Raw genomic sequence first — 24,601 nt, 5'->3', positions numbered from 1 at the left:
AGCTAAAAAAACTAATCATCTTAAAGATATTATAACTACTGCTCTCCTTTGATTTGTTTCCATTTTTATTTCTATTATCTTGCAGCATCTTTTATCCAAATTCTTCTTTCTTATAAATCTTGTAAGTAGGAAAAGTAGATTCTATTTTAATTGCAGTCAGCTGTTTTATGATTTTTGCCATAAGCCATTCCTTTACCTTATAATCGCTCCAGCTGTTTTTCTCTAACACCTGCCTCCTGTCATTGTTGCACTGTTTGGGGGCGATAACTTCATTCACCGTTCTGTGTTTCTCTTGAATGGGGGAGGAGTGTTGCCAAGCCTTGTAATCTGCTCTCTGCAGGTGCTTGTTTATATCCCATCATGCTCATTTCTCCTGCTATTTTGTGTCACGTCATAAACCTCTGAGACTGTGCACTAACCATTTTAAAATATTTTGATATGATTATCTTTTTTGTTCTATTAAGTTCTGTTTATAAAATTTTTACTATTCTGGGTTTTTTGTTTATTGATGTAATGCATGATTTGGTTCTGTTTGGCAATGTGGCAATAAGATGGTTGCTTCTCACCAGCAACCCTCAAACTCTTCCTCACCTTAGGCATTACAACTCCAGCAGGACTGGATGTCCGACGGAAACCCTCGCAGATATCCACTGAAAATATGGTTGCCAATCCGCTGTTTGATGCCAATGAATTTCCAGATAACTATGAAGCAGGGAGAGCTGAGGCCTGCGGAACATTGTGCCGAATTTTCTGCAGTAAGAAAACTGGGGAAGAAATCCTTCCGGTGTACCTGTCCAGGTGCTGTTTCTATTTGCAAGTCAAATTCCATGCTATAACAACAATAAACCATTTTTTCCTCCTTTAGCAGCAGTCAATTTTCTTAGAATCAACCTGACAGCAGTTATACAAACATACACATTAGGAGCAAAAGTAGCCTATTCTGCCCCTCAAGCCTGCTTCACCATTCAGTGAGACTATGGTTGTCCTGCTTGCATTTTGAGTTCCACTTTCCTGTCTGTATCCAGTAAGTTTAGACTCTTGCCAGGAATGGGAGTCAATCTCCCTCCTCATTAAAACTTTTCAACAGCCCTGCTTCTGCTGCTTTGAGGCACAGTTCCAAAGCCATGCAACTCCCTGATAGAGAAAAAAATTATCCTTATCTCTGTTCTAGAAGGCCAGCCTCTAAATTTTAAACAATGACTTGCCCACAAGAAGAAACATTTTTTCCATGTCCACCTTGTCAAGACCATTCATGATCTTCTGTACGTTAAACAAGTCACCCATCACTGTCCTTAATTTCCATGGAAACAAGCCTAGTCTGTCCAACCTTTCCTCAAGAACTTCTGTTCCAGATTTCAGTCTAATTAAGCCCACCTGAGCTATCTGTAAGGCTTTCTCACTCATCTTTAAATAAGGAAATCAAACTACACCGTATTCCAGTTATGCTCTCACTAGTGTCCTGTATAACCAAAAAAAGTCATTTGTGATCCCGTGGGATCTGTAATTCAAAATCCTCAAAACTAGCAGGATTTATGTTTGGGTCGGTACAGGAGTTTTAAGCATGTTGAAAAAGCACTATGCAACATGTTGCTCACAATTGTTCTGTATTTTCTTACTGGAGTAAATTCATTATTCTTGCCATAAATCATATGTTGACACAAAAAATACTCCTCAATATAGAACCTGGAAAAGGATAAAGCACCAACCGCACCAGAGGCATTTGTTCCTCTGTGAAGCTGAAGCATTGAATTTTTTGTCTTACGTACCCGGTTGTGACCCACAAAATACATGTTAGACCCATTCATAAAAACCAGTGCTATCTGAATTATTCCAAACACGCAAGAAAAAAACCAAAATAAAACAAAGAACTGCAGATGCTGAAGATCTGAAACACGTGAAGAGTTACCAGACTTGAAACATAACTCTGCTTTAGAACATAGAAAAGTACAGCACAGTACAGGCCCTTCGGCCCACGATGTTGTGCCGTGGAATAATCCTAATCCAAAAATAAAGTAACCTAACCTACGTTCCCCTCAATTCACTGCTGTCCATGTGCATGTCCAGCAGTCACTTAAATGTCACTAATGACTCTGCTTCCACGACTACCACTGGTAAACTATTCCAATCGCTCACAACTCTGAGTGAAGAACCTCCCTCTGACGTCTCCTCTATACCTTCCTCCTAACATCTTAAAACTATAACACCTCGTGGCAGTCAATCCTGCCCTGGGGAAAAGTCTCTGGCTATCGACTCTATCAATACCTCTCATTACCTCGTACACCTAAAAAGCAAATAGCTTCCTTAAACAGCTGCTTGAAAAAAGTAACAATGTCAACATCACAAGTTCAGGTACTTGTTTTTAAAACTGCAGCAATTCCTGCCGCAGTGCTTGGTTTTAAAACCATCCTCTTCACAATTCAATCCACAATAAACAAAAATAAAGTAAAAACATGAATTTCACAGTCCCTACCTTTAAATATTTTAAAAGACCTGGATCTTGGATGCTTTCTGTAATGTAACTAAATTAATTTCTTTTGCCTCGTAGTCTTAAAATCTTTGTGACTTTTTAAAAATCCATTCCAATATATCCTATTATTACTTGATGCAATGCTCAAACAACCTTGGAAATGAGCAAGGTTAGAATAACTTTCTGAATTAAAGAGACCCTATGATGCATTATAATATTTAGTTTTGAAATCCCACCTTCACAAGTGAGATAATCTGTGTGATAGATAATTGTGTACACAACCCTCTCCTGATAGTTCCCTCAACCCACACTGCCCACTTCTATCCATAAACCCAACTGCCCCAGTCAACCCATTGTCTCTGCCTGCCCCTACCCCACCAAGCTCATCTCCTGCTACTTCAACTCCATCTTTTCCCCATAGCCCAGCAACTCCCACCCATGTTCATGACACAGCCCATGCCCTCCACTTTTCCAAAACTTTTAATTCCCTGACCCCCAGCACCTCATCTTTGTGGACGCACAGTTCTTGTACACCTGCATCCCCATACAGAGGGCTTAAAAACTGTCCGCTTCCTCTTCTCCTGTAGGCCCAACCAGTCCCCCTCCACTGATACACTCATTCACTTAGCGGAAGCAGTCCTCACCCTCAACAATTTTTTCTTTGATTCCTCCCACTTCCTACAAACCAAAGGGGTGGCCATACCCAGTCATATGGGTCCAAGTTATGCCTACCTCTTCGTAGGATTCGTGGCACAGTCCCTCTTCCACAACTACACTGCCACCATCCCTTACATCTTCCTCAGCTATATTGATGGCTGTGTAAGTGCTGCTTCATGCTCTCAGGAGCTCGAAGTTCTTCAACTTCACCAACACCTTCCACCCCACCCTCAAATTCACGTGATCAATGTCTGACACCTCCCTCCCCTTTCTGGACTTCTCCATCTCCAGAAACTGACTCACCACCAACATCCATTTCAAAGCTACAATCACCTCAACTACACTTCCTCTCATTCACCCTCCTGCAAAAATGCTATCCCGTAATCCCAATTCCTCCACCTCAGCTGCATCTGCTCCCAGAATGAGTCGTTCCACTCCAGGACATCCCAGATATCCTCCTACTTTAGGGACCGTAATTTCCCTGTCCTCTGTAATTAAGGATGCCCTCAACCGCATCTCCTCCATTTCCCGATCTTCAGCCCTCAAACACCCTCCCCTCAACAACAAGGATAGAATCCCCTTAGACCTCACATACCACCCAACCAACCTCTGAATCCAACACATCATCTTCCCTCATTTCCACCACCTACAATCAGACCCCACCATCAAAAAGATATTTCCTTCCACACCCCGTCCACTTTCCACAAGGACAGTTTACTCCGCAATTCCCACATCAGCTGCTTACTCCCCACTGACTTCACCGTACCCACTACCTTTCCCTGCAACATCTTTCCCCACCCCTCCTCTCTCACCTCTGTCCAAGGCCCCAAACAATCCTTCCAGATCCAGCGAAGGTTCTCCAGCACTTTATCCAACCTGATCTATTGTATTTATTGCTCCCAATGTGGTTCCCTCTCTTTCGGGGAGACCAAATGCAGACTTGGCAACTGGCTTGCAGAGTGTCTAAAACGCTGCACACATCAACCAACCCAACCTTCCAGTTGCCACCAATTTTAATTTCCCCTCCCACTCACCTGACAACATGTCGCCCTTGGCCTCCTCCATTGTTAGTAAGGCCAAACATAAACTGGAAGAACAATGTGTGATATTTTGCCTTGGGAGCTTACAGTTCAATGGCCTCAACATTGACTTCACCAGCATCAAAGTCCATCAACACCCAGTCTTATCCCATGCCCTCCACCTCCCTGATATGACTTAACCTATCCATCTTCCTACTCACCTACCCACTCCACCCTTCCCACTAACCAATCACAATAATCCCCTACGTACATCCACCTATCACTATCTCTCCTACCCTTTCCCAAGCCCCCTCCTCCCCCCATTTTTTTTCTGGTCTCCCCTCCCACTACCCAGTCCTGATGAAGGGTTTTGGCTTGAAACTGACTTTCCTGCTGCTTGGCTGGTGTTTGACCTATGCTTTTCCAGCCTCACATCTATAAACGCTGGCTTCCAGCACCTGCAGTCCTTGTTGTGTCCCCTCCTTTGTGTTCTGTTGACTGTTTGTTTCTAATGACCCCATGCAGGATAAACACCTGATTGCATATCACCTAACCAGATAACTAGAAAGCGGGACATAACACCAGTGCTTCGTCGAAGGCTCACTGACGATGTTACCTAGAATGGTGACGAAACGTCTGAAAACTAACCTTCCAGCTCAGCGAGCAAACTCATATCCAGAACCTCAACCTGAGCTACAATTCTTCTCAAAACTCGCTAGCACCTGATTGCTTCTCTATGCTCTCAGTCCACCATTGACTCTGGGCTTTTTCTCAAGGCAAGACACCTTAGTTATGACTACCCAGTTAATTAGCCAGATTCAAATTGTTAAACCATTTCTTAGCCTATTTGGTTGACTAACATCAGAGATGCCAATCTTCCCTGACGTTAAAAATGCAAAACGCAGGAAACGCTCAGCAGTTCTGGCGGCATCTTCTCATCTACTTTACAATTGGTCTGATCAATATATTTATGGTATTACTGTAGAAAGATCAATAAAATTTACAGGACATATTTAAAATTTCTTTTCTATATCTAAGCCAAAGGACAATGCCAGTAGCCATCCAAATTTGTTTGCCCACTGTTTAACTTGCTTGACGTATTTTGATGCATTAGCAGAAAATACATGTGTACGTTGGTGAGCATATGCTTCCAAAAGGCAATTAGCCCAGTGCCACATAACAGGCTTGACCATCAGGTTAAAGCCCATGGAATGCAAGGGATAGTGACAGCATGAATGCAAAGTTGACTTGAGTGACAGAAACAGAGAGGAGTGGTGAAGGGTTGTCTTTTTGAATCAGATGAAGGTTTACACTGGGCTTCCCCAGAATTCAGTTTCATGCTTTCGTGTGCAGGACACAATTTGAAAGTGTACAGGTAACTTAAAACCTGGAAGTATTGTGAGCTGTGAGGAGGATGGTATTAGACTTTAAGATCATGTAGTTTGGTGAACCAGGTGGATAAGTGACAAATGATATTTAATGCAGAGAGCTGTGAAATGATTCATTTTTTGAAAGGAAGCATGAGGAGAGGAAAAAATAAAGTTAAAGGTACAATTCTAAGGGGTGCAGGAACAGAAGGGCCTGGGACATATGTACCCAAATTTTGGAAGGTGTCAAGATTGTTTGAGAAAACAGTTAATAAAGCAAATGGGACCATGGGTTTTAAAAGTAGGGGCATGGAGTTTAGGAGCAAGGATATAAAAGTTCAGCACAACATCATGGGCCAAAGGGCCTGTACTGTGCTATACTGTTCTATGCTCTGTTAAACAACATTTCTGGAAGTATCGAGGACCGGGATACACTAGTCGAAGGCAAGTAGCAAAAGAAGTAAAGCCAACACAAACAGCATAGAAAATAAATGCACAAGTAAGCCATTCAGGCCTTCAAGCCTGTACCACCAGTTAGTGATCATGGCTGACCATCCAATTCATTCCCCTGTTCCTACTTTCTCCCTATTCTCTTTGATACCTTTAGACCCTAAGAACTCCTTCAAACCATTCAGTGTTTTCGCCTCAACTACTTCTTGTGGCAGAGAATTCCACAGGCTCACCAGTCTCCAGATGAAGAAAATTCTTCTCATCTCAGTCTTAAATGGCCTGCCACTGATCGGTAAACTGTTTTGCAGGGTTCTAGGCTCACTAATTACTAGGTACGATCCTTTCTATGCTTACCTTTTGTAATCCTATTAGAATTTTATAGGTTTCTATGATTCCTCCCCTCATCATTTTTCTAAACTCTAATGAATATAGTCCCAACTGATGCAGTCCCTTTTCATATGCAAGGCTTGTGATCCAAGAAATTAGTGTTTTTTTACACAGTTGAGATTTGAAATGGTCTACCTGAAAACATGGTAGAAACATTTTTCAGCAAGGCTCTCAAAACCAAATTGAATAACTATCTGAAAACCAGGTGGATGAAGATTAAAAAACTGGCAGAGAAATCAATACCAAAAAACTTAAAATATACAACTGTGACACTAGAAATTGGAAACAAAAACCAAAATTGCAGGAGAAACTCAATAGGCCTGGGCACATTTATGGAGATACAACAGACTCTGTTTTCTCTGGCAATTTCTGATTTTATACCAAAAAAATGTCTGTTAATCATTAAAACTTGGAAAACATGCCTAACTGATAAGCATTTAAACTGTTACAAGCAAATACATTCTCCTTCACTTACTTTGTAAGTGGTTACAGCAAGTGTATATCCTTGTAAGTGGACACTTGCAATGAAAACATCTTTATATTGGACAGAGTAGTTTACAGCGTTGGAGGCAATAGTTTATGTCAGCCATTTGAACTGCTTTACCAATGATGGCCATGTCTTCAGCTGCCCAAGCCCGAATTCTGACAATCCACAACCCCTTTTTCCTTTGGTTTACTAAAGAAATTAAATCTCTTGTTAAGCAGAAGAGGGAGGCTTATGTGACGATGAGATGAGATGGTTCAGTTGAGGCGATGGAGAGTTACAGATTAGCTAGGAAGGGTTTAAAGAGAGAATTAAGAAGAGCAAGGAGGGAACATGAGCAGACATTGGCAGGTAGAATAAAGGAGAACCCTAAAGCTTTCTATAGGTATGTCAGGAATAAGAGAATGACTAGGATAGGAATAGGGCCAGTCAAAGACAGAAGTGGGGAGTTGTGTGTGGACCCTGTGGAGATTGGAGAGGTGCTAAATGATTATTTCTCATCTGTTTTCACTGAGGAACAGGAGAATATTGTAGAGGAGATGACTGAGTTACGGGCTACTAGAATTGAAACGATTAGGGTTAGTAAGGAGGAGGTGTTATCAATTCCAGAAGGTGTGAAGGTAGATAAATCCCCTGGGTCTGATGGGATTTTTCCAAGGATTGTCTGGGAAGCTAGGGAGGAGGTGGCGGAGCCTTTGGCCTTGATCTTTGAGACCTCGTTGTCTACAGGCTTAGTACCAGAGGACTGGAGCATTGCAAATGTTGTGCCCTTGTTTAAGAAGGGCAGTAGGGATGACCCAGGTAATTATAGACCTGTGAGCCTTACGTCTGTTGTAGGAAAAGTTTTGGAAAGGATTATAAGAGATAGGACTTATAATCATCTAGCAAGCAACAATTTAATTGGAGATGGCCAGCATGGATTCGTCAAGGGCAGGTCGTGTCTCACAAACCTCATTGAGTTTTTTGAGAAGGTGACCAAGCATGTGGATGAGGGAAAGGCACTTGACATGGTTTACATAGACTTCAGTAAAGCCTTTGATAAGATTCCACATAGTAGGCTATTGGAGAAAATACAGAGGCATGGGATTGAAGGAGATTTAGCAGTTTGGATTAGAAACTGGCTTTCTGTAAGAAGGCAACGAGTGGTGGTTGATGGAAAGTATTCAGTTACTAGTGGTGTGCCTCAAGGATCTGTTTTGGGACCACTGCTGTTTGTCATTTTTATAAATGACTTGGTTGCAGGCATAGTTGGATGGGTTAGTAAGTTTGCAGATGACACTAAAGTCAGTGAAGTGGTGGACAGTGTGGAAGAATGTTGCAGCTTGCAGGGAGACTTGGATAAACTGCAGAATTGGGCCGAAAGGTGGCCTGTCAATGTAGTGAACTCAGCCACATTAGGAGCATTTAAATAGTCCTTGGATAAGCATATGGATGATGACGGGATAGTGTAGGGGGAGAGGCTTAGATTAGTTCACAGGTCGGCACAACATTGAGGGCCGAAGGGCCTGTTCTGCGCTGTATTGTTCTATGTTCTTGCATGGATTAGTGTAGTGTGTAATATGGATGAAAGTTTTCTTCTATCCTATACTAGACTTTTAAGCATGCAATGATAAATTGGACTCTCTGGCTCAGTGCCAGTAACGGTCCTTTTAAGGCCAGGTTTCAAGTCAATTCGCCTCCAGAGCTATATTGTACATCTTCTAAGATTGTACATCTTATAAGGAGTGTCTGTAAGTGGAAGGGCACAGTGGTATTGTCCCTATCTTTGAGCCAGAAGACCTGGGTGCAAGTCCTGTCTGTTCCAAATTGTCGTGATAATGTCTTTAAACAGTCTGTTTAGAAAGTATGTATAATAATAAACTTTGACGACCCAAGGCCCACCTCTGTCATTCGGAAGGCTATACTGCAAATATGAATTTACTGAAGCAGTATTAAATGTCAAAGTACACAAATGGAAGGGCACAGTGGTAGTGTCCCTACCTTTTGAACCATGAATCTTGGGTTCAAGTCCCACCTATTCCAGAGGTGTGCAATAACATCTCTAAACATATTAATTAAAGTTTTCTAATGATTAAATTTGAACTCTTTCTGTTTTGATCCTAGGATTCAAAACTTCAGCTCTGAAGTATAGACACATTGATCATTGCTACAGTATACTGTACTGTTTGTTCTAGAATAATGCAGTTAGGAGAGCAGCTTGGATATCTTAAAAAGCACAGTCCACTTCTTTCAGGACTTTTTAAAATGCAACTCCTCTTCCTTGCCTTAACCACCCATCCTCCCAAAAGGAGAATTAAAAACTGGCAATTCAATGTGGAACAAGAGGAGACACAGCATACCTCCAAAATGCGGTGCTAACTCAAATGTGATTACAATTATGCAGCTTTTCTCTATCTGGTGTTGTGTAACCACAAATCAGCACACGACAACCTACTCTGGAAACTCTACTCAAATTTTGACAAATTCCACCATAGCAGCTAAGACAATCCACAAAATTCCAAAATACTACTTTGCTTTTAAAAAAATATTAGTTTGGTCATAATCCACAATGTTGACTGATCCTTTTTTTAAAAAAAAATTCAGCATCCATAGTTCTTCCTTGGGGCCGTACCCTAAGTCAACCATGTCTCATTGAAGTGTATCCCATGAATATTTGAGAGATTATTTACAGATAAACAAAGTTATAAACAGACCAAAACATGGCACCTGTCTCTCTTCAGCTGTGGGATTTCTTTTATTCATTCATTGGATGTGGGCATTGCTGGCTGGATCAGCATTTATTGCCCAGCAGGCAGCTCAAAGTCAACAACATTGCTCTGGTCTGGAATTACATGTAGGCCAGACCAGGTAAGGATGGCAGATTTCCTTCCCTGAAGGACATTAGTGACAGATGAGTTCTTCCTGACAATCAGCGATGGTTTCATGGCCTTCATTAGACTCTTAATTCCAGATTGTTATTGAATTCAAATTCCACACTCTGCCATGGTGGGATTCAAATCCAGGTCCCCAGAACATTACCTGGATCTCTGGCTTAATATTTTGTTTATTGTTTAATTTTTTTTGAACCCTAGTATTCTAAAACGTAGAACTTGTAGCAAGTATCTCCCTGGGTATCCAGATAAATAATATTCACTGAGTATATCTTATCTGTTTCAATCTTGCAGCACAACCTGTACTCCATATATCTACAGATACTATGTGTGAATGTTGTGTTGAAAAGTGTTACTTTGGGAGCATTTCATATAGTGTGGGGATCATGCTCAAATGTAGATATTGTGGCACATTTGTAATTTCTGTCTGTCTTCCAACTGCCCCACAATGTTAAGATAAAAGGGTAATATTAATCATGCAGTTTGAATAGATTAGATTAGATTCCCCACAGTGTGAAAACAGGCCCTTCGGCCCAACAAGTCTAAACCGCCCATTGCAGCATCCCACCCAGACCCATCCCCCCTATAACCCACACACCCATGAACACTATGGGCAGCTTAGCATGGCCAATCCACCTAGCCCGCACATTTTTGGACTGTGGGAGGAAACCGGAGCACCTGGAGGAAACCCACGCAGCTACAGGGAGAATGTGCAAACTCCACACAGACAGTTACCTGAGGCTGGAATCGAACCCGAGTCCCTGGCGCTGTGAGGTTGCAGTGCTAACCACTGAGCCACCGTGCCACCCTTGTAGCAAGAATTCCTTGTTACTGTATTCTAATCAGCTTGCAACAAAAGCCAACATGCCATTTGTCATCCTAGTTGTTGGCTGTACCTGCATGCTACCTCTCTACATTCCTTGTACAAACACACCAGATCTCTTCGAAGTAATAATATTCAAAGTTTCTCACCTTTCTGAAAGATATTGTGATTTTCTATTCTTGAGACCAAAGTGAATAATTTTAGACTTCTCTGCAATTTGGTCCCAAATGACACTTTGGGGCTGCCTCGAGTAAACAAACTGCAACAATTTGCCACCACCTTCTCCAGGGGCAGCTAGGGATGGGCAATTAAATGCTGGCCCAGCCAACAACACCCATTGTCAGCAAGCTTAAATAAATCGTTCTTTGTCTTCTCATCAAAGTCATTAATATAGATAGAAAACCTTGAGGCCCCAGCTGATCCTTGTGGCACACCACTGTTCATTGCCTGCCGTCTTGAAAATGCCCCATTTATGCCCACTCTCTGCTTCCATTTTGGCTATATTACCCCAACTTCATGAATGCATGCCAATTAAACTTTTGCATGGCACCACTTTGAATGGCTTTTGGAAGTGGTTGGTTCCTTGTTAATCTACCCTCCTCAGTAAATCTGAAAGAAAAAGCTCTCATACATTTGTCAGGCAGACTTCTCTTTAGCAAAACAGTGATGATTTGCTTCAGTCATACTCAGTGCATTGTTAAGACATCCTCAGCTGATGCAGAATTTTCCCAATGGCTGATATAGGCCAGTTAGCCTGACAGCGCTCAGTTTCCTCCCTCCCTACTTTTTTTGAAAAGAGATGTAACATTCACCATCCTTCAGTCTGACGGTGTTATCGGTTTACACTGCTTATCTAAAACACGCACAGACAATTATAACTTAAGTATTTTCAGACAGCAAATATTGAAAGTATCGGAAGTTGATAACTTTGTTGGTTAAGTAGGGAAAGCACCTCTTAATCTGTTATATTGAACATATTGGGTCTGAAGATGCTGATATCTTGATTTTGTTTTCATGTGCAATGCAAATTAAGGTGGTGTTCATTTTCTTTCAACTAGGTTCTATATGGTACTGATCCAGGGACTGCAGATAAATGATTACATTTGCCGTCCAGTTTTGGCTAGTATCATCCTGAACTCCCCCGCTTTGTTTTGCTCTGATCTGAAAGGCATCGATGTTTTAGTTCCTTATTTCATTTCTGCATTAGAGACAATATTGCCTGACCGGTAAGTTCATTTACTGTTCTTAAGGTACCACAGTTTGAATTGTTCCATTAACCAATTTTCTTCCATATTCCATAATTCCAATAGCACTAAATATCCAATGGGACCTTGTCCAATGAGCAGTTAAAAATTTGAGAGCCTCAGTTGAGTGTTGTCTGATTATTTGACCATTCAACATCACAATCAACCTTAATTATCCGTTGTGAATGTTGAGCACTTTTCCAGGCATTGCTCGTTGCATAAGTAGCAAGAATCCTGGTCACAGGCTTCTTCAGTAGTGCCCTGACAGGGATAATCTACCTGCCCAAATTAGAAATTTTTCAGACCTATGGATAAACTAGCAGGACACCTTTTATAGGTTCTAATAATGTTGTCTGTTTGTAAATGGGGGCAAATAATCTCGTACACGTACTCTTCTTATTTCTCCTTTGTCAGAATGTAGACCTTTCCAAATCCGCTTCCTGTTTGGAGCAGCAGGCAGTGTGGGGAGACAATTGTCTAGTCGTACATATCGCTAGCCTATTAATCCAGAAATTCCATTCTGGGGACTTTGGTTCAAATCCATAGCACATGGTGGAATTTGAATTCAATGAAGATTCTGAAATTAAGGGTCAAATGGCCATGAATCCATTGTTGATTGTCAGAGACACCCATCTGATTCACTAATAACCTTTTAGGGAAGGAAATCTGCCATCCTTACCTGGTCTAGCTGACATGTGACTCCAGGCCCAGAGCAATGTGATTGATTTTTAATTGCCCTCTGGGATGCGCAATAAATGCTGGTGATGCTTATATCCTTTGAGTGAATATTTTTCAAATATATTTTTTAAAACTGCTCAATTTCAGATACAACATCCTAACATACAAATGAATGTGTAAATAGCAGAATATTATTTGTCAAACATGAATCAGAAAATTGTATCGTAACTCGACTCAGCCAGTCATGCACACATCAGAAAACAGGCTATTAGTACACTTCCTGTATCCTTAAAGTGTATCTAGAACTCAAAAGGCATCAGTCCAGAATAGGATGGAATATGCCATATACTTGACCGGGTCAGTGCAGCTGCAGCTCTATCCAAGAAGTTTGAAACCATACAGAAGAAAGCATCAGCTTGATTAGCATCTTATGCACTGTTCTAAATAGCCAGCACTTCCAAGAACAGCAAGCACCCCATTGCAACATTGTGTATCATCTACAAGATGCACTACCTCAATTCTCCGTGGATTCGTTGACACCCTCTTTGGTACCAAGGAGAATTTGGGGAATAGATGCATCAGAATGACACTAGCTCCATATTCCCCTTTAGCCACACACGGGATGTAATGTTGACCATTCATGCGTGCTCATTTTCAAAAATCCTGGAGCTTCTGGTATAACAACACTATACAAGCACCTTCACCCACAGTGGTTTAAGGAGGTAGCTCACCATCACCTTCACAAGGAAATTAAAGGACAGTGTTCCTTTTTTAAAAAAAATGAAAATCCTGTACGCATTTGTTCAACTACAGTGTATTTCAATAATTTGCGTGGCTAATATAACTTCCCACTTCATAAAGCTGCTTTTTATGTTGAATAGATCGGGTAATTAACCAATGGCACACCTCCCTACTGCTCCATTCTGTTTTAATCTGGATATGATCATTCTTAAAAGAATGCGCATTTAAAATTGCTTAATCAAGGCCAATGTTGCCTTTTCTTTTAAGATTTACAATTGTAGAAACTATCTTAGGTTATCAGAAGCACTGCAGTATACCCTGTAGAGACAGGTCCAACTGATTATTTCAAAGCTTGCTATTGAGTCTATACTGAAAAATGTGGCAAACAGAGAATGGTAATATCAGACTTAAGGGGGGCATAGATTAGTGAAATGAACTTACAAGTGGCAGACGAATTTGATTTCAGAGAAAACCAAAGTGGTGGGACTTTTGACGAGAATTGTGGTGTATGGGGATACCAGTTGATCTGGTGTTGGATTCCCTTGTTGTTAGTGGGTTTTGGAATATTTGACTGATTATATCAGGGTTGATGTGAAATTTGTTTTGGCAGTAATCGGGGACTGACCAACTCCTTTACAGAGAATTAAAGAGATTAAGATAGCTAGCGAGTCCATGCAGAGTGAGCAATGACGGTGCAGTCACCCAAATACAGCAGTGCTAGTATACCGATCAGTGGATCATCACCTCATTCCTGGGCTCCTATTCCTAGCACTCTGTATCAGTGACACATAAGACTACGAGAGAAATCCCACCTGTGGGGGAGCTCCCACATCCTCTGGATTCATTGGATAAATATTAGTAACCTTGAAACCAGGTCTGCAAGCATTCCGACCAGCTTGCTAGCTTGCACATTATGTTGTGCATAATGAGCACCAAACATAATTAACAGGTATCAGAGAAGGAGTCAGTGTCTAGTACTGACACAAAAATCTAGACGTAACTTCAGTTGTACTACAACATCTAAATATGTTTGAAAAATCAGGTGTTTGAGCAATTGATTGTTTGCTTTTGTTCCACCCCATCTCTTGTAGAGAACTGTCAAAGTTCAAAGCATATGTAAATCCCACTGAACTTAGGAGAGCATCTATCCACATTCTGCTGTCAATGCTGCCGCTTCCCCATCACTTTGGGACAGTTAAAGCAGAGGTACGGTTCATTATTAACTGCTTAAATGTCTTGAAGTCTGGCTGTACTAGGGCAGTGAAGAAAGCAAAATGCCAACAGATTTATTTACTGATGGATATTGTATGACAGGCTTTGATTTTGTTGGAGAAATGTTACTTTTGAAATGTATTGTAGAGCCAGCTGAGTTGCCTGTAGAACTAACTTTAAGGAATTTCCAACAATTCAGCATGACATTGAACTGCATGCAGAAACTTCAATTCTTGGGCAGGAAGATTGCATTAATTTTTTACAAATTATAGCTATATCATATTTATTGTTGTTTTGTCTCTTAATGATTCTAATTTGTACAGACCAGAAAGTTTCCAGAGTTCCAAATGATTCTCAGCCTTTGCTGCAGTAACTGATCTCAGCCCAACAGCAATCAGGAATCTGCAGTTACTCCTAGTTATGAAATGGAGACAGATTTCTGCTTTTGATGAACATAATCCCTAATTTTAAAAAAGGGACAAATGATCAGGACTGTGCTTGGCAGCAGTCTTTCCACAAAATGAAAGCTTGCAAACTCTGAGAAAGCAAGAACTGCAGATGTCGGAGTCAGAGTCAACACAATGTGGAGCTGGAGGAACACAGCAAGCCAAGCAGCATCAGAGGAGCAGGAGAATTGACATTTCGGATCGGGACGCTTCATCAGGACCTGATGTCTGAGACATCATCTGTCCTGCACCTCTAATGCCTGCCATGTTCCCCAAGCTCCACCATATGTTGAGCCTGCAAATTCTTGACTGTTGAGGAAAACCAAATCTGGCATTCCAGGAAGGCCATTAAAGTGGCAGCCAGTGTAAAAAAGACATACATCAAAATTTTGGAAAGACAAGTTAAAATAAGTAAATAAAATTTAATGGGATTGATAGCAGAGGCTTCATGCTTTTCTTTCTTTCTTTCTTTCTAGGTTCTTTTGGAAGGAAAGTTCAGTAACGAAGATTCTTCATTACATGACAAGCCAGTTACCTTCCTTTCTCTGAAACTGCGGCTTGTCAATGTGTTAATTGGTGCCCTACAGACTGAAACTGATCCTAACAATACACAAATGATTTTAGGTTGGTAGGAAATCTTATTTGGCTCATTACCAGATTTATAGTTATGAAATATTTGAATCAGTTATCAAAAACCTGCTTTCCTTTCAGGTGCCATGTTAAATATTGTTCAAGATTCTGCACTTTTGGAAGCAATTGGTTCTCAGACCGAGCTGGTAAGTTGATGAACCGCTGTGGTGCACTTTGGCACGGCACACTGGCTCAGTGGTTAGCACTGCAGCCTCTCAGCACCAGGGACCCGGGTTCGATTCCAGCCTTGGGCAACTGTCTGTGCGAAGCTTGCACATTCTCCCCGTGTCTGCATGGGTTTCCTCCAGGTGCTCTGGTTTCCTTCCACAGTCCAAAGACGTGCAGGCTAGGTGGATCGGCCATACTAAATTGCCTGTAGTGTTCAGGGGTGTGTGGGTTATAGGGGGATGGATATGGGTGAGATGCTCCAAGGGGCAGTGTGGACTTGTTGGGCCAAAGGGCCTGTTTCCACACTGTAGGGAATCTAATCTAATCTATTTAAATCTTTGAGAGGCTATCGTAGATGACATTTTTTTCCTACAATTGCAAAACTTTTGCTTACTGAATATGCAGTCTACCCTTTTGGGGCTTTTCAGTTCTTATCAGTTTAAATGCTTAGCCCTTTGACCAGAAATGTTTACACTCCTTAATTTTTTGCTGTGCATTTACAGAGTGTTGGTGATAGCACTCACATATCATTCAAGAGTCACAGTCGAAACAGCAGTGGCATCAGTATGACCAGTACGGGTAGCTCGGAGGCCACAACACCAGATAGTGAAAGACCAGCACAGGCTCTTCTTCGGGATTATGGTGAGCAAAGTGTGGCATTACAAACATATTCTAATTTCCCTATTCATTTTTGATGAAATAAGCCCTGTTAAAAATAAACTGTTGGTTACCCTGGTACGTCATTATTTTTAGAGTGTATTCTGTTACAAGCATTGAGCACCCAGTTATTATGCTGTAGTTTCTAACTAGTTATTGGAATAACCTTTGACTTTGTTAGCAAATTCCCTCAGCAGCAGTTGTGTTCAGGCGAATCAAGCACACTCCAAGTGCGAATCAAGCATTCTGCCTTTGATACCAGGCTAGAAGATTTAAAAAAGCCTAGGAGCATAATGATTGAGATATTCAGGGAAGACATGAAGAGATCTAATGTCCAGAACAAATAGTTTCAACAAGCCATTCACATCTTCACATAAGTATCATTTTGTTGTGTCCTTTGAATTGGCACTAGGTTGATGGATAGGCTGAGCCATGCTCATTGTTAGGAGTAATACTGGAGGAAACCCCTGGAAACAACTGTTCCCACTGACCACAAAGCTGAATTCTGGTCAGGGAAATTTCATCACTCTGTAGGATTTGCCTCCTTATCTGTCATATTAAGAGGGCAGATTTGAAAGGGGAGCTCTTTAGTTGATTGAGCTACTCAGTGCTGGGTAAAATCAAAGGTGTTATCCAGAACATATTGGTAGGGCTAATGGCTGTGTGTAAGACAACATGAAATCAAGTCCCATACCAGAGAATTATGTCAGTGAGATTTGAGGAAGTGGTGCATTTTGTGGATGAGAGATTATCTCGGGTTCCACCTGTCCCCACAAGTGATGTAAAAGCTGCCAGTGCGTTATTCACTGCAGCGAGGAAATTCCTTGTGTTCTATCTGCTAATTGGGTGTTACATTTCCTACACTGTTACAGAGACAATACTTCAAGAAGAATACCTTTCTGTAAATTATTTTGGAATGTCTTGAAAGTGAAACATAATTCACAACTAAAAGGACTCCCTATCTAGAGTAGATTTAAATTCAGTGTAAAGGAACAGTATCAGTACGTTCATGTACCATTTTATAAAGTGCACACTAAATGAATTTAAGGCGAGGTTTTGGAGGATTAAGAGCAGCCAAAGTGCTGCAGTATCATTACCAAATTCAGTCTGTCCTAGTTTAGCTCCATGTTTTCTTTTTGCAGAAGGATGGTTTTTAAGAAACTTTATATTACAACAGGAGTCCTGTATTGATGCATTCAAGTATTGACTTATCAGCTGTAGGGATTATCAGGATTGCACCAGACCATATAGCTGTGTCCACAAGCATCCCCAAGGAGAGCCACTAGTACTCTCTGCCCCAGTTAGTGTAATTCCTAGATCTAATTTTATTTTCAAACAGGAAACAAAACAGAAATTGCTCGAAAAGCTGAGCAGGCCTGGCAACGTCTGTGAAGGAAAAAACAGCGTTAACGTCTTGGGTCCAGTGACCCTTCCTCAGAACAGATTTTATCTTGTTTTCCTGAAACTTGCATGTTGTTCAACCTCTTCATATGAAGTCAATTGTTTAAATTTGGAAAAAAAGTCTGTTGACTGTGTGCTTTTGGTCATTGAACAAAATGGTGTAATTTTGAAATGTTTAACTTGTTTTTGCTTCAATATTAGAGAGCCAGCTGTAGAGCTAACTCAGCAATAAAGAATTTCTAACAATTCAGCATGACATTGAACTGCATGCAGAAGCTACACAATTGCAATAAGATCTTGGGCAGAAAGTTTGCATGTAATTAGACATGCAGAGCAGAGTGACAAGAAAAGAATTAACTTGGAGAGTTGCAATGTATTGCATAGAGTTTGAAGCCTGGTGATCTTGCTTCAACTCTTGCTACTTAAGCAATTTATATGTAGTCCCTTATTATGCAGATGACTTTAACGTGTCTTTATGGTTTAGAGGGATGATGCACAGAAGTTTTTATATGAATCTGATTCACTTACCTGCTAGAGAGGCTATTGCAACTTGTTGCACCATTGGAGTATGGGTCTCATGGGCATTAAACTATAATGCAATGAGGAATAGAGATTGGACCCGAGTGGTTCTGCAGTTCTGTTGGCAAATTGCTATGGATTTACTCAATTTGGGAATGCATTTATGTGGATTCAACAGTATCTAATCTTCCAGAATGCCTTTGAGCTGTTGAAAGTTTGAGATCTGATGCACGTTAATTGTGACCTCATATTCAATTAAAGAATGCTACAAACTGAATCACTTCCATAAACGTAGAGTCACTGTTAACAAAGCACAGCAGTAAATGTTTTATCTCAGAAGAGCATCTTTAGAAATTGCAGCTTGTGACTTTCAAAATTTTTTGCTTTAAATATTCAGCAACACCTATATGACATTGGGTAAAATGTACCAGCCTGTTTGTTTTTTAAAGGCTGCAATTTTGGAATGATTATGTGAAGTAGGAGAGATTGAAAGGAAATGTGTCCATTGTCCTGTAATATTTGTTCCAGGTGATAAATATATTTCAAAATCAAATTTGCATGAAGTTTTGTAACATTTCCAAGCTTATCATTCCTCTGGGTGTCAAAATTTCCTTCCTTTCTGACAAAGTATGTCAGGTTCTTCAATGTTTCTTCCTACGAAAAGATTGACCAGAAATATCCAATCAGTTGTTTACTTATTTATAAATAGGAAGCATCTAATGAGAGAAAGAGAGAGTAAATTTAGTTTTTCTGTCAGCGAAGGTTGAAATATGCTTAGTATCATTCACACAGACCAAGAAGTAGTTAAATTCATCTCTATTGACGCTGAAAGATTTTGAAAATGCACTGTCTCGAAGATTTGAATCTGGCCATAAGGGCATTAAGAGAGGATAGATTTCAAGAATCCTTTTAAAGGACAAAGACGTAGGATGGCAAAGGAAGTGCCAAAGTTGAAAAGGGCTAAGGTATCCAAAAGTTCTGTCACCAGTAATAGGTCCAAGCTAGTGAATTCAGACGGGGTGGGATGGTTTGGAGCGACGGGGTGGGGGTGAGCGTGGGATGTGGGACGTGGGATGGGAGCTGTGGTTTTGTTCCTGGTGTAATTTATTGAGCTCTGAAACAAAATATTGGAATATGTTTAAAACAGTTTTGTGCTGATTAATTTTCCAAAATCAACAAGAAAAGCAAATGCATTATACCCAAGTTTGCTGTGGCGTACTTTCACAGATGTGATATGGCACGCACTGATAACACATCAAGGAAGGTGGTGATAAGAGTGATAATGGGAACTGCAGATGCTGGAGAATCCAAGAAAGCAAAGCGTGAAGCTGGATGAACACAGCAGGCCAAGCAGCATCTCAGGAGCACAAAAGCTGACGTTTCGGGCCTAGACCCTTCATCAGAGAGGGGGATGGGGAGAGGGTTCTGAAATAAATAGGGAGAGGGGGGGAGGCGGACCGAAGATGGAGAGAAAAGAAGATAGGTGGAGAGGAAAGTATAGGTGGGGAGGTAGGGAGGGGATAAGTCAGTCCAGGGAAGATGGATAGGTCAAGGAGGCGGGCAGAGGTAGTAGGTAGGAAATGGAGGTGCGGCTTGAGGTGGGAGGAAGGGATGGGTGAGAGGAAGAACAGGTTAGGGAGGCAGAGACAGGCTGGGCTGGTTTTGGGATGCAGTTTGGCGGGGGGGGGGAGGGATGAGCTGGGCTGGTTTTGGGATGCACTGGGGGGAGGGGACAAGCTGGGCTGGTTTTGTGATGCAGTGGGGGGGAGGGGAAGAACTGGGCTGATTTTGGGATGCAGTGGGGGGAGGAGAGATTTTGAAGCTTGTGAAGTCCACATTGATACCATTGGGCTGCAGGGTTCCCAAGCGAAATATGAGTTGCTGTTCCTGTAACCTTCAGGTGACATCATTGTGGCACTGCAGGTGGCCCATGATGGACATGTCATCTAAGGAATGGGAGGGAGAGTTAAAATGTTTGCGACTGGGAGGTGCAGTTGTTTATTGCGAACCAAGCGGAGGTGTTCTGCAAAGCGGTCCCCAAGCCTCCGCTTGGTTTCCCCAATGTAGAGGAAGTCACACCGGGTACAGTGGATACAGTATACTACATTGGCAGATGTGCAAGTGAACATCTGCTTAATATGGAAAGTCATCTTGGGGCCTGGGATGGGGGTGAGGGAGGAGGTGTGAGGGCAAGTGTAGCACTTCCTGCGGTTGCAGGGGAAGGTGCTGGGTGTGGTGGGATCGGAGGGGAGTATGGAGTGAACCACGGAGTCAGGAATGGTCTCTCCGGAAGGCAGACAGGGGTGGGGATGGAAAAATGGCTTGGGTGGTGTCGGATTGTAGATCGCGGAAGTGTTGGAGGATGATACGTTGTATCCGGAGGTTGGTTGAGTGGTATGTGAGAACGAGGGGGGATCCTCTTTGGGCGGTTGTGGCGGGGGCAGGGTGTGAGGGATGTGTTGCGGGAAATGCAGGAGACGCGGTCAAGGGCGTTCTCGACCACTGCGGGGGGAAAGTTGCGGTCCTTGAAGACGTGGACATCTGGAATGTGCGGGAGTGGAATGCCTCATCCTGGGAGCAGATGCGGTGGAGGCGGAGGTATTGGGAATAGGGGATGAAAATTGTGCATGAGGGTTGGTGGGAGGAGGTGTATTCTAGGTAGCTGTGGGAATCGGTGGGCTTGAAATGGACATCAGTTTTTAGCTGGTTACCTGAGATGGATTGGGAACTGTGCAGCCCAGTAGTATCAATGTGGACTTCACAAGCTGCAAAATCTCCCCTTCCCCCACTGCATCCCAAAACCAGCCCAGTTCTTCCCCTCCCCCCACTGCATCACAAAACCAGCCCAGCTTGTCCCCTCCCCCCATTGCATCCCAAAACCAGCCCAGCCTGTCTCCACCCCCTCCAACCTGTTCTTCCTCTCACCCATCCCTTCCTCCCACCTCAAGCCGCACCTCGATTTCCTACCTACTACCTCTTCCCGCCTCCTTGACCTGTCCGTCTTCCCTGGACTGGCCTATCCCCTCCCTACCTCCCCAGCTATAATTTCCTCTCCGCCTACCTCCTTTTCTCTCTATCTTCGGTCCGCCTCCCCCCCTCTCTCTATTTATTCCAGAACCCTCTCCCCAACCCCTCTCTGATGAAGGGTCTAGGCCCGAAACGTCAGCTTTTGTGCTCCTGAGATGCTACTTGGCCTGCTGTGTTCATCCAGCTTCACACTTTTTGTTATCTTAGGTGGTAATAAGAGCTTCTCTTTAAGAGCTTCTCTCTTCTTGACTGAACTCCATTAGTTAAACAATTTAAGCCTTATTTTTGTGCCGAAACCATTTTTCCCAATTTTTGATTGCTTTAGAAGCCACCATTTTAAAGAAGGCAAAAATAATATGAAAGGCTGAAATTGGCTTAAAAATCTCCACTTAGTGTCTTTTCATTGCAACATGCCTTACCTTTTGCTCTGTTATTCAGTTGTATGCTGTTTTCCTCCTTTTGCTATTTGCATAGAGCTGACTTAATTTAATTGTCCTAAGCCCTTTTCCTTTCAAAAAACCTGTCTGCTAACTCGAAGGACTTTAACGTTTGCTCATCATTTCACTTGTTTTTTAAATCGTTTTGTTGCTTATTAGCATTCTGTTTAACCTAAAGGTCTAGTGACCGTTAAGAGACCCCAAATAATAACATTAAATGTCGAATGGACTCCTAAAAGAGAACAGGAATGATTCATTTTCTGCACCTAAAAATGAACAGACCTGAAAGCTAAGGATACTCATTTTAAAACTGTTAAATTACATTTGTGATTCTGCTCATGAATATTGGATTTTTATGGAGTAGTCTCCAGGAAACAAAACTTCAACTTGGTGGTTCTTGAAATTTGGTATGGACTAAAACTGGCCATTCCATCACGCTGCTGTCAGCCTGCTAGGATCTGGCAAAGACAGATCTTAAAAACCAAAAGAACTGTAGATGGTGTAAATCAGGAACGAGACAGAAGTTGCTGGAAAAGTTCAGCAGGTCTGACGGCATTTGTGAACAAAAAATCAGAGCTAACGTTTCTGGTTGCCGTTCCTCGGAACAGTTTCCCCAGAACCCTGGGGATAAGAGAACACACTCAAGATGAGACATTGGATACCAAGACTACCCAGCTATGCACACAGCAGAATAGACTGGAGCCTCAAGAAGTACCTGGAATCAGTTAGATTAGTTTGGTGTGGACACCACCTCAGTCCACACCAAAATGCAATTTGTAGCTCAGCAAAGATGTCTCCATGAGCAGATTTAGCCAAAAATTACGCAGTGGTATATGTCTTGTATATTCTCCTGCTTGGGTCCAATTCCACAGCATCTTTGCTTTAACAAAATCGAAATGCAGGTTTCTCTTAATTTAAAAATTAAGAATGATTGCATTTTTATAAAGCACACTAACATCAGTATGTTTGGAAGAACTTCTTAACAAGTGAAGAATTTCTGAAATATGTTCACCATTGTAATGTAGGAAGCTGTTTGCACATAGTAAGTTTCCACAAGCAGCAATAATAATGGCTAAATAATGTTCTTCATAATGTTTTTCACAATGTTAATTGAGGGATTAATTCTGACCAGTGCATACAAGAGGTTATTCACCCCTTCAAATTAGTCCTGACTCTGGCAGTACTGAGCTGGAGTATCAACCTAGATTTTTGACTCAGTGCAACCAATTTCATACCAGGTTAAAAATATTAGAAACTGTATAGTGATTGTTCTTGAAATGGGCCTTTACTAGGTTTTTCCCCTAATTCCTCAACCTACCTTTGCTTTCTTAGCTGAGAAAGTGTATTGCATCAACTGTACTAAAAAAATGTATCCGATTATGTGAGACTGACCTGTAGAATTCTGTGAATGCCAATCCCTTGTTGAACGTTTACTGTGATAATTTTTAAAATGCCAACTGTAACATATATATAAACAGCATTTCAGTATTGCATGTTGAGTTAATTTTGTTCTTTGTTTTGTATGTCTCCCTTCCCAATAGGTTGTCCAGGTATTTGTGTCATGAAAACTCTTTGTCAAATTAAATTCATGTATCATTGTGTTTATCACCATACAAATTAAACCTCCTCTTTTAAAGAGTACAAAGTATGTACACATTTCAAATGTTTCTTTGTATTTGATTAGCACTTGATAAACCCCTGTCCCTTTACTGTTTTACATAATTTTTGAACATTTGGAAATAATAAATCAATGTTCTACAGTAGCTACACTTGGATGTGTTCTTGCCTTTTGTGGCTAATTTTTTTTGCATCTAGGCATTACTTACAGTCCCTTGTCCCAGACTTGCCAATCCTAGTGCATTTCTATGAGACAGAAGAGTTGGGGAACATTTATTGCTTTAATTTAAATATTACCTCAAACAAATAGAATCAAGATCATAGATAATGGGAACTGCAGATGCTGGAGAATTCCAAGATAATAAAATGTGAGGCTGGATGAACACAGCAGGCCAAGCAGCATCTCAGGAGCACAAAAGCTGACGTTTCGGGCCTGGACCCTTCATCTGATGAAGGGTCCAGGCCCGAAACGTCAGCGTTTGTGCTCCTGAGATGCTGCTTGGCCTGCTGTGTTCATCCAGCCTCACATTTTAGAATCAAGATCATTTTTATTTGTTGGGAAGAACGGAAACGTTCATTTGTTCTTTTAACATCTTGAGCCACAAATGGAATTGTACCAACATTAAATGCTTTAATTGTTTTTTTTAATTTAACCTGTTTTTCTAATTATCCTGCTCAGAGATGTATTATGTATCTCTGGAGCAGGTGGAACTTGAACCTGGGCTTCCTGGTCTGGGGGTATGGACACTTTTACTGTGCCCCAGGAGGGTCCCCAAATTAGTGAGTGACCTTTTCTCTTTGTGTGTGGGATCTGGATATTGCTAGCTAAACCAGGATTTGTTGCCTTTCCCTCACTGCCCTGAAGCAGATGGTATGAGCTGCTGTTTTGCATAGCTGCAGTCTTTGGTGTGTAGAGACACCTACAGTGCTGTTCAGGTTGCAAGTTCCAGAATTTTGACCCAATGACAATGAACAAATGATGATGCAGTGCCGAATCAAAATGCATAGGAAGCAATGCACCCAAATGATCATTGTTCTTGACTCTCTCTATAAAAACCTTTTTAATGAAATAGTATGGTGCTAAATACATGGTGACTTAATTGAATTTAATTGGTTCTGGGGCTCATTCCATTGTTAATTGACTGTTGCTGGCTTTCTGCAAAACTAAAAGGCTGTTCAGCTATAACGGTGAGACTGAAGGTGTTTCAATACAGATTCCATTGATGTTAATGAACCACTGAAATTCGAGCTGAATGATAAATGTATTTTGTGATAAATGTCTGTCTGTTCTCATGATTTA

The 24,601-nt window shown here is 41.6% G+C and overlaps 1 protein-coding gene across 10 annotated transcripts in view; it reads left to right on the top strand.

The window, feature by feature from the left end:
- ralgapb (Ral GTPase activating protein non-catalytic subunit beta) overlaps nucleotides 1-24,601 on the top strand; it is a 125,569-nt gene that overhangs the window by 58,580 nt on the left and 42,388 nt on the right. For 7 of the 10 annotated variants that reach the window (XM_059652687.1, XM_059652686.1, XM_059652690.1 and 4 more), the window contains 7 exons: nucleotides 86-121; nucleotides 597-798; nucleotides 11,583-11,750; nucleotides 14,279-14,393; nucleotides 15,322-15,469; nucleotides 15,557-15,621; nucleotides 16,147-16,285. In XM_059652687.1, the coding sequence (XP_059508670.1) occupies nucleotides 86-121; nucleotides 597-798; nucleotides 11,583-11,750; nucleotides 14,279-14,393; nucleotides 15,322-15,469; nucleotides 15,557-15,621; nucleotides 16,147-16,285 (873 nt within the window). The remainder of the gene's footprint in view (nucleotides 1-85; nucleotides 122-596; nucleotides 799-11,582; nucleotides 11,751-14,278; nucleotides 14,394-15,321; nucleotides 15,470-15,556; nucleotides 15,622-16,146; nucleotides 16,286-24,601) is intronic. The other 3 variants (XM_059652692.1, XM_059652691.1, XM_059652689.1) reach the window with 1 other exon arrangement.

Source organism: Stegostoma tigrinum, chromosome 19 (assembly GCF_030684315.1).
Source record: "Stegostoma tigrinum isolate sSteTig4 chromosome 19, sSteTig4.hap1, whole genome shotgun sequence".
Classification (NCBI taxonomy): domain Eukaryota; kingdom Metazoa; phylum Chordata; class Chondrichthyes; order Orectolobiformes; family Stegostomatidae; genus Stegostoma; species Stegostoma tigrinum.
Note: the sequence above shows the minus strand (reverse complement) of the source record. Positions and strands in the feature narration are given on the sequence as shown.